Raw genomic sequence first — 16,411 nt, 5'->3', positions numbered from 1 at the left:
AAAATTTTTTTAACCACATGGACCATTACAACTGAAATCTATTATAGTAAATCCTAGTGTGATATATATAGTGTTCCTGATCTTCATGTATATGTGTCTTATAAGGGCACAATGCTAGAAGCCAGAACTACAATTACATTGGAATTTACATATCTGAAAGTTATTGCAAAGACAGACTGCAACATTTATTATGTTAACATCATGGTACAAAATCTAAACTTCTTAGTGCATGTAGTACATGTAACGTTCCAAATACACATTCCAATCTTTCCAGCAAATGGACAACATGGCAGCACAGTGGTTAGCACAGTTACTTCACAGCTCCAGGGTCCCAGGTTCGATTCCCGGCTTGGGTCACTATCTGTGCGGAGTCTGCACGTTCTCCCAGTGTCTGTGTGGTTTTCCTCCGGGTGCTCCCGTTTCCTCCCACAGTCCAAAGATGTGCAGGTTAGGTGGATTGGCCATGCTAAATTGCCCTTAGTGTCCAAAAAGGTTAGGTGGGGTTACTGGGTTACAGGGATAGGTTGAAAGTGTAGGCTTAAATGGAATGCTCTTTCCGAGGGCCGGTGCAGAGATGATGGGCCGAATGGCCTCCTTCTGCACTGTAAATTCTCTGATTCTATGATATGCAAAAACATTTGCTTGAGAAGCATTTAAATTTGAATTTATCAGGCCTTTGTGAAGACTAATGTGGCACAGATATGTTAATTAATATGTGGCTGTGACATAACTTAAGGAATGACCAAATGCACCTGGTTTGCTATGTGGTATCTGCAAAATGCAAATAAATTATTTGAAGGCATGCATTGACATTAATAGAAAGATAATTTCTCTTCAATATATTAGGTCATATTATTTCTGAACTGATACCATGTTTAAAGTACCTACAATTATGTCAACATAAACAAGAGCTTAAAAAAGACTTTTGAAAATGCTTTGTAGAGGCATTATTTTTCTAACTTGCTGCAGTCACGTACTGAGGAATAATTTTAAAGCATTCAAGTAAAAAATGATAAAATGTCATTAATAAACAATAAGACAAAAAGGCTGAAAACTAAGTGCTAAAAATATGCACTTCAAAAATGCACTAAAAATGTACTTCAGGAGGGACGAAAAATTTAGACAGTCATTGTCATGCATATTGGTTTGGCGGCAAAAAATACCTTCATCTTCTGCGCCATCATTATCACCTAAATCATCAGCCTGTTTCTTTGCAAGGGGACCTAGGATTAAAAATGAAGAAAATAGAGGAAAAAAGAGAATTCAAGAACATACATGACTTCAGAAAATCTAGAAAATATTGTTTCAAAACATTTCTTGAAAAATTGAAATGTAAAATGCGTTTTAAAAAATGGCAACAGCACAAAGTATCTTAAAATGCATAAAAAGATAAAAATCGTAAAACACATTTTATATTTAAGAACAACGTAAGCTTTTCAATCATGTTGTATCGGAAGAATTATGCACCAATTACAAAAAGTAACACCGTCAGTATACCCACCATTTCAAGAGAAGAGAAAAAAAAACTTAAAAACACTTTTGTTAATAATTCGACTGATCAACCCATTACACAGGTTGCAATATTCAAAAGTGTCAAATCTCTTTTACACTGGAAAACATTTCCAGAGATCTCATTCCGAAATAATGGATTTTGCTCTTGAATAACTTTTGAATGCCGATCAGAGTACAAAAAAATGCAAAAATTGCTGTTCCAGAGATTTAAAAAAATGTGGGACACAATGCAAAGAAGGGTTTTTTAAGTCATTAACTTGAATTAATTCTGCTTTTGGTTGGCAATTATCAGAAATAAACTTGGGCAGGAGTTTTTTCCAAAGTCATTATCCCCATTTGATATGTCCTAACACCATAAACTTACACTGCAACAATTCTGATTTAACTAGGAGTGAAATGATTGAAAAGTTTTATCTACAGTAAAGTACAAGGAGGCAATATATTAGTATAGACCTGGCATTAATAAAATGTTAACCAAAATTCTCAAAACAAAATAATTTATATATCTTCGAGAGGTATACAAGTACCAGCATTTTAAAAGAGATAATAATATATATAATACCTATTTATAGAATGTATGTGTTGAAGCTGTTCTTCTGAATTTTAAATCATGATGGCTCAAACCAAAGTATTATTAATTTCATCCCTTTACATCAAATGTATTTTTAGATTATGCTGAGTGGAAAGCTAAAACTGATAATGGAAAATAATTTATTACTGTAGAAATGCACACATGTTGTGCTATTTAGAGATACAAGAAAAACATTTGTAAACTTTTAGCAGCCAGAACAGGATACAGTACTAGACATCGCTAACAAGCATTTCAGTGTCATGCAAACTCTAATAGGAACAATCACAATGTTCCCAGAATTATAGTACAGTAGTACCAATCATACACAAATCCTTCTAATAACAAAGAACTTTACTGCTCATGCTGGGGAAGTGTCAATGGTTTCTGCATGCATTGAAAAGTAGCACAATTAGGGGTAATGAACATGGATGATAAGATCATTCATATCTTAAAGACTCGGGCTGTGAATTTTGTATTTTCTTCTTGGCAAAGCCTTTCACAGATATTTAATTTTTTTGCAATTCTAGAATCTGAACTTTGACCCTTGCATGGTACCCATAAGAAAAGTGCCTCCTTTTTTGTCAAAACATCAAGTTCAAGATCCTGAACAAAGATTGTCACTTTTTGAAGTGCCATGTGCAGTGGCTCAATTGTTTGTTTTACCTAATAACAAGATTTTCTGCCAAAAGATAATGTGGATACTTTTCACAATACAAAGTTAAAGCAATCAATATTCTTCATTCAACAAATCAAAAGAACATTTCTTGCTGCTAATGTCAATGAGATCAATGATGAAAAATGCCAAAAGCTATGGAGGTGGGGGAGGGGAGAGAAAGAGTCACATTGTCGTCAGAAAATGTTTTAAACATTATAACACAAGTATGCAATGCAAGTGACTAGCCCATCATTTTTCCCCAAAGACCTTCGAGGAGCATCATCTTCAAACCATTAGGGTTTTCCTTGCACTGTCTTGAATTTAAAATCACAGTTGACTTGCTGAAGGAATACATGTACAATTGAAAGCTCAATTTATTGATCATGCAAAATGCTTTCTTTTTTGTAAAGGCTTTTAAGATATCAAAATTTTGAGTACTGTGCATAGAACAATTTCAGCTCAACTTACTCTGCAGTCATAATTAAGATGTGTTTATGATGGGCGCACAATGCTGCCAGTCTACATCAGGTCAGGTGTCACATTTATTACCCTAGGTGTTATGTAACTACAAATAATTATCAACAACTCAACAACATACCTGGCATGCAATGGCTCAGGTCTTCCAGTCAGATAGGAAGCACTCAACACTGACTGTGAATTATCTGCCCAATTACCGTTACACACTGGAGCTTTTGCCAGCTCCTTTCTATTCATGATGAAAGGAACACCTTAATGTCTGTCTTTTGATCATTTGACTTGCATTGTTTCAAATGGAGATGTCAATGCTAACATTGCACAATCTCCCCTCACTGTCCCCCCCGACAATGATCAAACCCCACCACAATGCTAAAATCCCTCCCTCACTCCCGACTGTGTTCATCCAACTTCCTGACGATATTCACGCCCTCCCTCAACTCCAACAATGTTGACCCCCACCTCTTGTCAATGTTCCTTCCTCACCCCCTCCTCCCCCGTCTAACATGGGGCAGTCAGGAACCAGTGATTCCAGAAGGAGGGCGGAAGGGGAAGGACACAGTCTGAGGAACTGGAGGGTGGTGAACATTGTTACACCGGCGACGAAATGCTCCAATTAAATTCTTGTAAAAACCACTGTGCCACCCCAGCAATGTATTTCTAAGTGGAAGTGATATGTGAATTATAGAATTCCTATAGAGCAGAAGGAGGTAATTCGGCCCATCAAGCCTGCGCCAATCCTTTGAAAGAGCACCATACCTAGGCCCACTCCCCCACCCTGTGCCCATAACCCCACCTAATGTACACATCCTTGGACAAATTAAGGGCCAAATAGCATGGCCAATCCACCTATCCTGCACATCTTTGGACTGTGGGAAGAGACACCCGGAGGAAACACATGGAGACACAATGAGAATTGCAAACTCCACACAGTCACCCAATGCCGGAATTGAACCCAGATGTCTGCCGCTGAGGCAGCAATGCTAACCACTGTGCCATCGTGCTGCCCAAGTGGCTTTGTAAGTGGTGGTGTTCCCATATGCATTCTGCCATTGTTCTTTTCGGTGTTAAGAGGTTGAGAGTGCAGCTTGGTGAGTTACTGCAGTATGTATCACGTAGATTGCACTCACTACTGCTACTGTGTGCCTCAGGTGAAGAGTTTGATTTAATCTGACTCCTCTACACTCTCAGGCAATGAATTCCACATCCTAGCAACTCGCTGCAGAAAACATTTTTCGTGTTGCTTCTTTTACTAATCATATTAAATTAACATCCTCTGGAGCTCTACCCTTCCACTAACAGGAACAGTGTCTCCCTATCAATTCAGTTGAGGCCTTGAAGACGTTGAATACCTCTATCAAATCTCCTCTTAATCTTCTCTTCTCTAAGGTGAGCAGCACCAGTTTTTTCCAAACTATCCACAGGGCTGAAATTGTTCATCATTAGAATTTTCTTTGTAAATCTTTTCTGCCTCTCTCCAATGCTTTCACATCCTTCCTAATAAGTGCCCAGAATGAACACAATATGTCAGTTGAGGCCAAATTAGTATGCAGGGTCATCATAACCTCCTTGGGCAGCACAGCAGCACAATGGATAGCACAGAGTCCCAGGTTCACTTCCCAGCTTGGGTCACTGTCTGTGTGGAGTCTGCACGTTCTTCCCCCTTTCTGCATGGTTTTCCTCCGGGTGCTCCGGCTTCCTCCCACAAGTCTTGAAAAATGTGCTGTTAGGTGAATTGGATATTCTGAATTCTCCCTGGGGTACCCGAACAAGCGCCGGAATGAGGCAACTCGGGGCTTTTCACAGTAACTTCACTGTAGTGTTAATGTATGCCTACTTGTGACAATAAAGGTTATTAAATTATTACTGTTATACTGTATGCACCAATTTTAAAGCCCAAGATTCCATATGCTTTAATTGTTTTTTCAACCCACCCGGTCACCTTAAATTATTTGTGCACAAGATCTCTCTCTTTCCCTTTTCAAATTGTACCTTTATTGTACATTGCTTCTTCTTGTTCTTTCTATCAAAATAATCTCTTCTCCCAAAACTAATCTCTCTGCCATGTGTCCAACCATTCCACCAGCCCATCTATGTCCTTCTTAAGTCTAACATTATCCTCCTCACAGTTCACAATAATTCCAGATTTCTTGAGTCATATAGGTCTACAGCACAGAGTAGGCCTTTCGCTCCAACGTGTCTGTGTCCATCAAAATCAACCACCTAACTATTCTAATCCCATTTTCTAGCACTTAGCCCATAAGTGCACAGCTAAATATTTCTTAAATGTTATGAAGGTCTCTACTTCTACGACCATCTCAGGAAGTGAGTTCCTGACTCCATCACCCTCTGGGTGAAAACGATTTTCCTCACCACCCCTATCGATGTCCCCTGGTCATTAATTCATCCGCCAAGGGAACAAGTTTCTTCCTGTTTACTCTATCTATGCCCCTCATAATTTTATACATCTGAATCACATGACACCTTTGTCTCCTCGGCTCCAAGGAAAACAATACTAGCTGACCTAATCTCTCTCAAACTCTCCAGCCCAAGCAATATCCTGGTAAATCTCCTCTGCACCCTTCCAGCATCATCGTATCCCTCCTATAATATGGATTCCAGAACTACACACAATAATCTAGCTGTGGCCTCAACAATGTTTCATACAGTTCTAACATAACCTCCCTGCTCTTAAGCTTTATGCCTTGGCTAATAAAGGCAAGTATACTATGTGTCTTTTTAACCACTGCATCCACCTGTCCTGCTACTTAAGGGACCAGTGTACATGCACTTAAAAGGACCCACTGATCCTTGGTGCTTCCCAGAGAACTGCCGTTTGTCACGTATTCCCTTGCCTTGTTTGTGCACCTAAATGCATCACCTCATACTTATCCAGATTGAATTCCATTGCCCACTGATCAGCCTGCCTATATCCTCCTGTAATCTAAGGCTGTAATCTAGTCTAAGACTATTTGCCACTTTACCAATTTTCGTATCATCCGCGAGCCTACTAATCAACCTGCCTATAGTCAAATCTAAATCATTCATAGAAACCACAAACAGCAAGGGCCCAATACTGATGCCTGCAGGACCCCACTGGACACAGGTTCCCAGTTAGATAAACACCCCTCAACCATCACCCTCTGCTTCTTGCCACTCAGCCAATTTTGGGTCCAAATTTCCTTGGATCCGTTGGGCTCTTACCTTCGCTATCAGTGTCCCCTGTGGGCCCTTATCAAAAGCCTTTTTGAAGTCCCAAGTTGACTATGTCAAATGCATTGCCCTCATGTACACACCTGATCACCTGTTGAAAAATTAAATCCAGGTGATCAGACATGACCTCCCCTTAACAAAACCATGCAGCCTGTTCTTAATTAATCCTTGCCTCTCCAAATGCAAATTAATTCTGCCTCACAGAATTACTTCCAATAGTTTAGGTCAGACCAACTGGCCTGGGCTTCCCTGCTTGAATAACTATATCACATTGGCTATGCAAAAGCCAACCGGCACCTCTCCTGTGGTCAGAGAGGAATGGAAAATTATTGCCAGCACACCTGCTATTTTCTTTCTTGCCTCACTCAACAGCCTGGGTATATATGTCATCTGGCCCAGGAGATTTAGCTGCTTTTATTCGTGCGAAACTATACAGAAAGTCTTCTCTGTCTATGTCAATTTCTTTAATTTTATCACAGTCCTTCTCCCTGATTGCTTAACCCACATCGCTGCTCTCACTAGTGAACACTGACACAAAGTATTAATTTTAGAACCCTACCTACAGCATCTGTTTCTACACACAAATTATTACGGTGGTCCTTAATGGGTGCTACTCTTCCTCTAGTTATCTTTTTAACATTAAAGCATGGGTAAAACTTAGGATTTTCCTTTATATTACCTGTTAGCATTCTTTCATGTCCCCATTTGGCTCTCCTAATTTCCTTTTAAAGTTTCTTCTTGCACATTGTATATTCGTCTAACACTCCTGCTGTTTTAAGCCAACGATATCTGCCATAAGCATCCCTTTTTCTCTTTATCCAATGTTACACATCCATCAATATTCAGGGTTCAATGGATTTGTTGGTCACATTCTTTTTCTTTATAGGAACATGTTGGCCCTGTATTCTCCCCATTTCCTTCTTGAATGCGTCCCACTGCTCTGTCACAGATTTACCTTAAAGTGTCTGCTCTCAGTCCACTCTGGCCAAATTATATGATTAAAGAATTTTTACAGTGCAGAAGGAGGCCAGTCGGCCCATCAAATCTGCACTGACCCTCTGTAAGAGCACCGTACCCAAAATTAAAGCCAGGACGGCCCCCACTCTTCTACGTACTGGCTTGAAAAGTTCTCCTGGACGCATTTTAAGAACTCAATTCCTTCTTAATCTTTTACACTATGACTACCCGTTACCTGGCATTGTCATCTGCAAATTTTGAAATTGTGCCCTGTACCACAGTCTCGATATTAGCATACATCAAGAAAAGCTAAGATCCCAGCACCAATTCCTGGAGGACCAGAAACATTCTACCAATTAGAAACCAGGTTAAAGTCCAACAGGTTTGTTTCAAATCACTAGCTTTCGGAGCACAGCTCCTTCCTCATTTACCAGAAAGCTAGCGATTCAAAACAAACCTGTTGGATTTTAACCTGCCGTTGTAAGACTTCTTATTGTGCCCACCCCAGTCCAACGCCGGCATCTCCACATCATCCAATTAGAAAACAGGCATTCACCACCTTCCTATTACTCTCTTGTTTTCTGTCACACAACCAATTTTATAACCATAATGTTACAGTCCTGTTTTTTCCATGGACTCTAACTTTGTTGAAAACCCGTTATATGTGGCATTTATCAAATGCTTTTGGACCTCCATGTACACCTCATTACACCAACCCTCTGTTGTTTCATTAAAACGTCAAGCAAATTAAACACAATTTTCCCTTAAATCCATAATGCTTTTTCTGAATTAATCTATATTTGTCGAAGTGACTTTAATTTTGTCCTGAATTATTATTTCTATTATCTTTTGAAGATGATCGAGAGCAGACTGATGGAATCGTAATTGACTGGATTGGATTTGTTCTGCTTTTTGTAAACTGAACATGCCTTGGTGATATTTCACTTTATTCATCACTAATTCCCCACAAGAAAATAGTCATGTGCCACCTTAAGCCACAGCATGTCATGTGGGGGATGTATGAATGCAGCATTCTTAGGTTGTCAGATCCAGGATTTTGAGTTGGTGAAAGTGAAGGAACAAAGAAGCTAAAGGGTGAAGATTGCTAGACAAGCAGCAATAATGGCTGACAGTTATGAGTTGACCCATGAACTTAAATCTTTGTTCCATTAGCCTCATAATTTTGAAAAGGATAGGAAGTGGGAGTGCGAGAGGAAGGCATGTAGCCAAGGTAAGGAATTGATAACTGGAAATGCTCAGAGATCCTCTCCTCTGACCAGGAAGGAAGGTACTGAAGGTGAAGGTGAGATTCGAAGGCCTCTGGGATCTTTGGAACGATATACAATGATGTCTGGGTTACAGTAAGTATAGTAGGGTACAGTATAGTATCGTATAGTATAGAATAAGTATAGTAGAGATGGTGTCACCATTGCAATAAAGTGGGACATGTTCGTTCAGCATGTTGGTAGTAGAGAGGAAAGCCCATGGGATTTGTTGGAACTCATAAGGAGGATTCTGAAAAGGGAATAAAAGTGCAGAAAAGTACACGCAGAATGTGGTTTTAACTGGACTTAGGAGACCTCAGGTAAACACTGCTTTGGGAGCAGGTTGATGAAGGAGGTAGATGAGAGATATGCAGGGTTTTTGTCTAAAGGGAAGAGCATCTCATTTTTATCAACTGCTATCGGCAAACTCATAGCTATTTTAAGGCATACAGGTGCTTTGTCAACTCTCTTGCTAAAGAGGGAATAGGTTTTCCCTCCAATGAAAGCTAAGGTATTCGTGAATTGGATAAATGGAGATTATATCCTGGTTCCAATGCATAAAGGACAATTGGAGTGTGATTTTGTCAGGTCCAATATTTGCTGGAGTGGTTAAGAAATTGCAAGAGTATGGGGAATGATTTGGCAGGAGTTGTAACTTCACCCATGATTACAGACTGAGGAAAGATAAGGAAACAGAATAGTTACACAAATAAATTTCCAGATATTTTTCCTTGTGTCTAGTGAGCAGGGCAATGACGAAACAAAGTTCACCATCAGAGATTAAATTCACACAGTACCCAATGGTAGAGTACCCGAAACTATCCTTCAGAATAAGGATAATTCCAATGGAATGTTTGGTAGGACTTCATTATTAGATGCCCAGGAAGCAGATCCAAAGATACACAGATTAGCACAGTCAGTTCTCACAGAAGTTGAGGCTGAGGGAGTTCCAGAGTACTATTACATGAAAAATGCAGTTCTGATGAGGAAGTGGAGACAACCTGCGGATGAGGAATGGATGGTTGTTCAGCAGACAGTGGTACCACTCAAATATTCTAGGGAAGTACTGCAGATAGCACATGAGATACCAATGGCAGGACATGTGGGAATTCGGGCATCAGTCAACAGGGGAGGCAGTGTCGCGTGGTATTGCCAATGGACAATAAACCCAGGGTAATGCCCTGGGGACCTGTGTTCGAATCCTGCTAGGGCAGATGTTGGAATCTGAATTCGATTTTTAAAAATCTGGAATTAAAAGTCTAATATGACCATGAAACCATTGTCGATTGTTGTAAAAAACCCATCATATGGTTCACTCATGTCCTTTAGAGAAGGAAATCTATCATTCTTACCTGGTCTGGCCTACATGTGACTCCCGACAGCACCGTTCGACCCTTAAATACCCTTTGGCTGGGCCAGCATTTACTGGCCACCCCTGCGACACCTACATCCCATAAACAAAAGAAAAATACATTTTTCCTGGCCAGTACTGCACAAGGATGCTGTGCAATTCTGTAGAACCTGTCACAGCTATCACGTGATAGGTTAACCACATCATGTGATTAAACAGAGACATTTAATACCCATACCAGTGTTTGAAGAATTATTTAGTCGGGTGTCAGTCGATTGTGTCGGACCGTTGCCCAAAACGAAGACAGTGCATCAGTACCTCCTCACGGTCATGGATATGACTGCTCAATTTCAGAAGCCAAATCTTTGAGAATAATTACAACTACGGTAGTAGAAAAATTAACTCAGTTTTTCCACACATTATGGCACTGTACATTTTCACTTCTAACCTCATGCCTAAAATTTTAGAGGACCTAATTTGTGGGTTAGGTATCAAACAGTTAAAATCAACTGCTTATTATCCACAAACTCAGGGAGCTTTGGAGAGATATCACCAGACTCTCAAAACCACGATTAGGGCCAATTGCCATGAATATCCAAGAGATTGGGACAAAGGATCAGATTTTTTATCATTTGCCACCAGCGATTCTTCAAACAAATCTACTGGGTTTAGCCGATTTGAATAAGTAGATGGTCATGAGATACAGGGTCTATTAAAATTGATTTCAAAAAGAATCCTATTGCTGACGGGGTCTGGGGTTGGGGAGCGTTTCAAATGATTTTGGGCAGATTATGTCAATGGACGCAGTCTCATTGGTTCAGGTGAGGGAGAAGTGGGAGGAGGAGCTGGGACCTTTTTTAACATTAACATCAAACAGCCCAGAAAACAATTATCAAATAATACAATATCGTATAAAACTAATCAAAAAAGAAAAAAGCACCCAACCGAGGTTGGGTGAGGTTGTGTGATGAGGGTCTTCGAAGGATGAACTCCACTTCCCCCTTTGCACGCTCAACCTGATTGAGTTTACGGTGGTACATAGGGCTCACCTAACTAAAGCTAGGATAAGCGGGTTCTTCACAGGAGTGGAGGACAAGTGTGAGCGGTACTTCCATGGGCCTGCTAACCACACCCACATGTTCTGGCTGTGTCCAACAATGGTAAGATTTTGGGTCTCACTCTTTAGTCCATCAGCAATTCTTAACACTGATCTGGAGCATCGTCTGTTGGTCATTTCCGGGTGCCGTCTCACCAGGGCTGCAGATCGGGGTGAAGATGAACATTCCTGCCTTTGCCCCGTTGATAGCCTGAAGGCAAGTTCTGCTGGGATGGAGATTTTCTGCTCCACCCAGTGCCTCAACTTGGTATGGTGACCTATATATCTGGAAAAGTCAAGTGGACGGGTTCTACCGGAGGTGGTAGCCATTTAGTTCCTATTATAATAAGGTTAATTACCATCAGGTGTTAAGGAGGGCAGGAAGAGGATAGTTATTATTGTCGGAGGTGGGTTATTTTGGTCTTTCTTTGGATGAAATGTATATGTTTGGTTGGGTGCTTTTTTCTTTTTTGATTAGTTTTATACGATATTGTATTATTTGATAATTGTTTTCTGGGCTGTTTGATGTTAATGTCACGTTTGTTATGAATTAAACAATTTTCAAAAAAAGTATATATATTTTTTTAATTGCTGAAAGAGAAGTTTCTAAAACCAAAGGACAAATCCTCAATGTTGGATTACGTCATGTTTCTGGAAAGACTCACAGGAACTTGTCAGGTAGCCCGGGAGCATTTAAAGGTTTCTGGAGCAAAACTGAGGTCACTATTGACCAGTACGGTAAGCCCTCACTTCCACCCATTCCCCGTAACTCAATAACCCCTTCTAACCTTTTTTGGTCACTACGGGCAATTTATCACAGCCAATCCACCTAATCTGCATGTCTTTGGGCTGTGGGAGGAAACCAGAGCACCCGGAGGAAACCACGCAGACACAGGGAGAATGTGCAGACTCCACACAGACAGTGACCCAAGCCGGGAATCGAACCTGGGACACTGGCGTTGTTAAGCCACAGTGCTAATCGCTTGTGCTACCGTACTGGTCAATAGTGACCTCAGGATATTGATAATGGATGATTCTACAATGGTAATGCACTTGAATGTTACAAATCATAATTGCCTGCCACTTGTGGTGGATGATGTTATTTGCCACTTACTAGCCCAAGCCTGAAAATTGTGCTCATCTTGCAACATGTAGGTTCAGACTGCTTAATTATCTGATGAGCAGTGAATAGAACCGAAGTGTGCAGTTATTAGTCAGTGTCCCCGTTTCTGACCTTCTGATGGAGGGAAGGTGACTGATGACACAGTTCATATGATTGGGGAACGGTCACAACCCCAAGAAATTCCTGCAGTGATGACCTGGGGCTAAAATTGTTGGTCTCCAATAAGAAGTATTAAAGACCAGATAAGAGTAGAAATTCTTCAGCACCATTGCACCTGCACATGTGGCAGGGCAGAATCCTGATTTGTCAGTAGTACCTGCCACTAATCCTTCCCCAATTCCAACACATTAGGTTATTTAAGCAAGTAAATTCCCATACATGAAATTGTGCAAGAGGTTCATTCAACTCAATTTGCCCAGGAAGACTTGGGATAGTACTCTACTCTGGAATCATAATTTGACAGGTATCCTTAATCCTCAAATTCTTAACAGTACAAATAATAATTTAGCTCACCATGTCAATGCTAATTCTTTACTAAAAACACCATGATTAATCATATAGCCTTGAATCTTCCTGTTTCAAATATTTTTCATTTTTTCCCTTTAAAATGTTATTTTTCTCTCTCTAAACTGTCCCCTGTACATTGTGTAATTAAAAAAATTAATTCAAGGGATGTGGGCACCATTAATTGTCCTCGGGAAGGAGGTGGTGAGCTGCTTTCTTGACTCTCTGCAGTCCATATGGTGTAGATACATCCACAATGCAGTTAGGGAGGGAGTTCCAGGATTTTGACCCAGCGACAGTGAAGGAACGGCAATGTATTTTCAAAGGTGTGAGGCTTGGAGGAGAACTTCTATGTGGTAGTGGTCCCATGAATCTGCAATCCTTTTTCTTCCAGATGGTAACATTTGTGGGTTTGGAAGGTGCTGTCTAAGGAGCCTTGGTGAGTTATTGCAATGCATCTTGTAAATGATACACACTGCTGCCACTGTGCATTGGTAGTGGAGGGAGTGAATGTTTATGGATTGGTTTGCCAATTAAGGAGGCTTCTTTGTGCTGGATGTTGTTGAGCTTCTGGAGTGTTTTTGCATTTGCACTCATCCAGGTAAGTGGAGAGTATTCAATCATGTTCCTGACTTATGCCTTATAGATGGTGGACAGGTTTTGAAGAGTCAGGAAGCGAGTTATTTGCCACAGCCGCTCACCTGCTCTTGTAAGCACAGCACTCATACGGCACATCCAGTTCAGTGTCTATCCAATTGTAATCCCCCAGGTGTTGAGTGGGACACCCAGCAATGGGAATGTCATTGAATCTCAAAGGATAATAGCTAGATTCTCTCTTGTTGGAGATGGTCATAGGCAGACACTTGTATGGTGCAAATGCTACTTTCCACTTGTCAGCCCAAGTTTCAACATTGTCCACATCTGGTTACATTTGGACAGCTTCGTTAGGAGTCAACAGGAATGGTGCTGAACATCACAATCATCAGCAAAGATGCCCACATCTCACCTTATAATGGAAGGATAATGAAGATGCAAAGTCTGCTTGACTGGAAAAAACAAATTTCATCAAGATAAGTTCAGCAAGTCCAAAGATGTGCAGGTTGGGTGGATTGCCCATGCTAAATTGCCCCTTAGTGTCCAAAACGTTAGGTAGGGTTATTGGGGTAGGGTGGAGGTATCGGCTGAGGTGGGGTGCTCTTTTGGAGGGTCGGCGCAGACTCAATGGGTCAAATGGCCTCTTTCTGAACTGTTGTGATTCTATGATTCTAAAAGGGGTGCTGCCTAAATTAGCAAATTCTGAACAAATTAAACTTCTCCATCACCTTATTCCCCCCCCCCCCCCTCCCCAAATCACCACCATGTTCTTTAAGAGTTACAGTAACTTGAAATATTAAGAATAGGGGCTGGGATTGAGATTGTTGTAGTTATCCAAATGAATTCTTAACAAATAAGGTTAGGAATAAATTCTGGGTTATGACAGGTTTAAGTTCAAATATCTCTTGGTAAAATGCAACATATGTTGAGGTCAGTTAGACACCTACTATAATACACTTCGACATATTAAATCTCTACCATACAAAATTGGAACCTCGAGGCATTCCTGGGATGAAAACAGGAAACACCATGCCAGCACACTAAGGATGTGGCGGGTGGGGGTATTGTCGCCAAACTCAGACATACTAATATAAATTCAAAAGGCTGACTGTCACTGTTTCACACTGATGTTTTGCATCTGTGCATAACTGAAAGGAGGGTATTCTTCAGGAAGCTATTAAATTTGTTGATAAGGTACTATCTGAATAATGCAAACGAACTGACAACATGCAGATATGCTTGCATGAATTAAATGGATGATCTCAAGAAACTGCAAATTGATTTTACGGTGGATAAATGTGGAGTAGTCCATACTGCACTATGAAATATGAAACATATGAATCGACATGAACAAAATTGAAAAAGATAGCTGAATCAATTGTGATAATTCACTATTCATGAAAACAGCCACGTACATCAACTAAAAATTTACATCATTTCACCTGTCAGTCTTCTTTAGTCTAATGAAAACAAGTTGAGTTCACTTCAGTTTTCGTAATTTCACATTATAATTCCCTGAAGTTCTGAACTATCAAAATCCTTTGAAAGGTGGAACACCCAAAACTGTTCACAATTGTTCAATTTACACTCTTCATTGATTTAAGGTTCAAAAAACTTAGTTTACATATGGCCATGATTAACAAGTTCAGTCATTATATGGTTTTCTCTCATTCTGTACTTTCAAGCATTAAGATGTTAATGTTAATGCAGAGAGACTAAACCAGTTTTACAACACACCATGTGATTATGCTTTATATCTATCTCATCATGTTTTGGTTTTATTATTACTGCAGATATTTGAAAAGTTGGTAAAGAACATAAATGGACCATTATGAATGCAATAAATTCAAGTAACTGGGGCGACTTAAAACAAAACAAACCCATATTTTGTGAACTAAAGCTATTCTTTTCCAGAGTGCTGAGTTCTTTGATGTATTTCTACTCATAATGAGAACATTTCCCTTTCCCATCCAAAGTAGTTTTGTGAGATTAACATAATATGAACAAAAAATGCTGGAAATACTCAACCGGTCTGTCAGCATCTGTTGAGGGAACACCAGAGTTAATGTTTCAGTATTGTGACCTTTTATCAAAACCTGAAATGTTAATTCCATTTCTCTCGACCAAGATCTTGCTTGGCCTACTGAGTAGTTCCAGAAGTTTCAGTTTTTATTTCAGATTTCTAGCATCTGAAATATTTTGCTTTGCACCTGTGACCGCAATATTTTGAACAAAACAATTGAATTAATTCGCAGAATAAAGTACTATCATAAAGTTATTATTCACAGACAGGTGCTGATACAGACATTTTTATAAAACTAAAGTTAGAATTATGTATTAATTATATATTCAAATGACTAGAGTGACCATTTTTTCCCCACTGCAATGACAAGTTTACTGATGAAAATATCAACTTTCTTAGACCAAGAATTTCAACTTTGGAACATTTAACTTGCCATCAGGAAATTGGAATTTTTATCCAAATTTCAATTAAATTCATATCTAGAGGGTTGGAAGAACAGGTACAAAGTATTGCTAGAAGCTTGAGATAAAGGAAGAGGAGAGAAAATTTTGGCAAGGATAGGATCTTCTCCTCTACCATCTTTGCTAAGTAGGCCTCCCAGTAGGGTGATCAATCATTGTCAGTGTCTTCAGAGATATCCGTGGGCTAGACTGTTTAATTGTCCCACTGAAAATGGATAGGATTTTTTAATTTTTCAGAGGAATGAAAGATGGAAGAAATGTTTCCAAATAACATTTTGTTGTGTTTACTTTTTGTAAAAGTCATCGGTAAAACAATTCTATTTGTGATTGGATTAAATACATAGCAGCAATTAATGCGTTAACAGTAAAAACTATATTAACATTGTAAGATGACATCAATTTTAAATATGTGGCACAAAACAGAAGGAAAATATTTCTCTTTGATTACCAAGTCAACCTTTAAAGACCTAATTTAGTCACAACTGCTTTGCCAATCATTCTTTTTTTTGTAAAATATTTTAATTCTCAATTTTCACATTTTCTCCAGAATTTACACCCCACCCACAAACAGTAAATGGTAACAAATACAAAAGTCAATTTCCTTATCAACAA

The 16,411-nt window shown here is 39.6% G+C and overlaps 1 protein-coding gene across 14 annotated transcripts in view; it reads right to left on the bottom strand.

Annotated features, from left to right (window-relative positions):
* nlgn1 (neuroligin 1) overlaps positions 1–16,411 on the bottom strand; it is a 729,467-nt gene that overhangs the window by 519,107 nt on the left and 193,949 nt on the right. For 11 of the 14 annotated variants that reach the window (XM_038815189.1, XM_038815188.1, XM_038815190.1 and 8 more), the window contains one exon: positions 1,164–1,223. The exons of the other annotated variants lie outside the window; for them this stretch is intronic. In XM_038815189.1, the coding sequence (XP_038671117.1) occupies positions 1,164–1,223 (60 nt within the window). The remainder of the gene's footprint in view (positions 1–1,163; positions 1,224–16,411) is intronic. 14 annotated transcript variants of the gene reach the window in all.

Source organism: Scyliorhinus canicula, chromosome 13, assembly GCF_902713615.1.
Source record: "Scyliorhinus canicula chromosome 13, sScyCan1.1, whole genome shotgun sequence".
Taxonomy (NCBI): Eukaryota; Metazoa; Chordata; class Chondrichthyes; order Carcharhiniformes; family Scyliorhinidae; genus Scyliorhinus; species Scyliorhinus canicula.
Note: the sequence above shows the minus strand (reverse complement) of the source record. Positions and strands in the feature narration are given on the sequence as shown.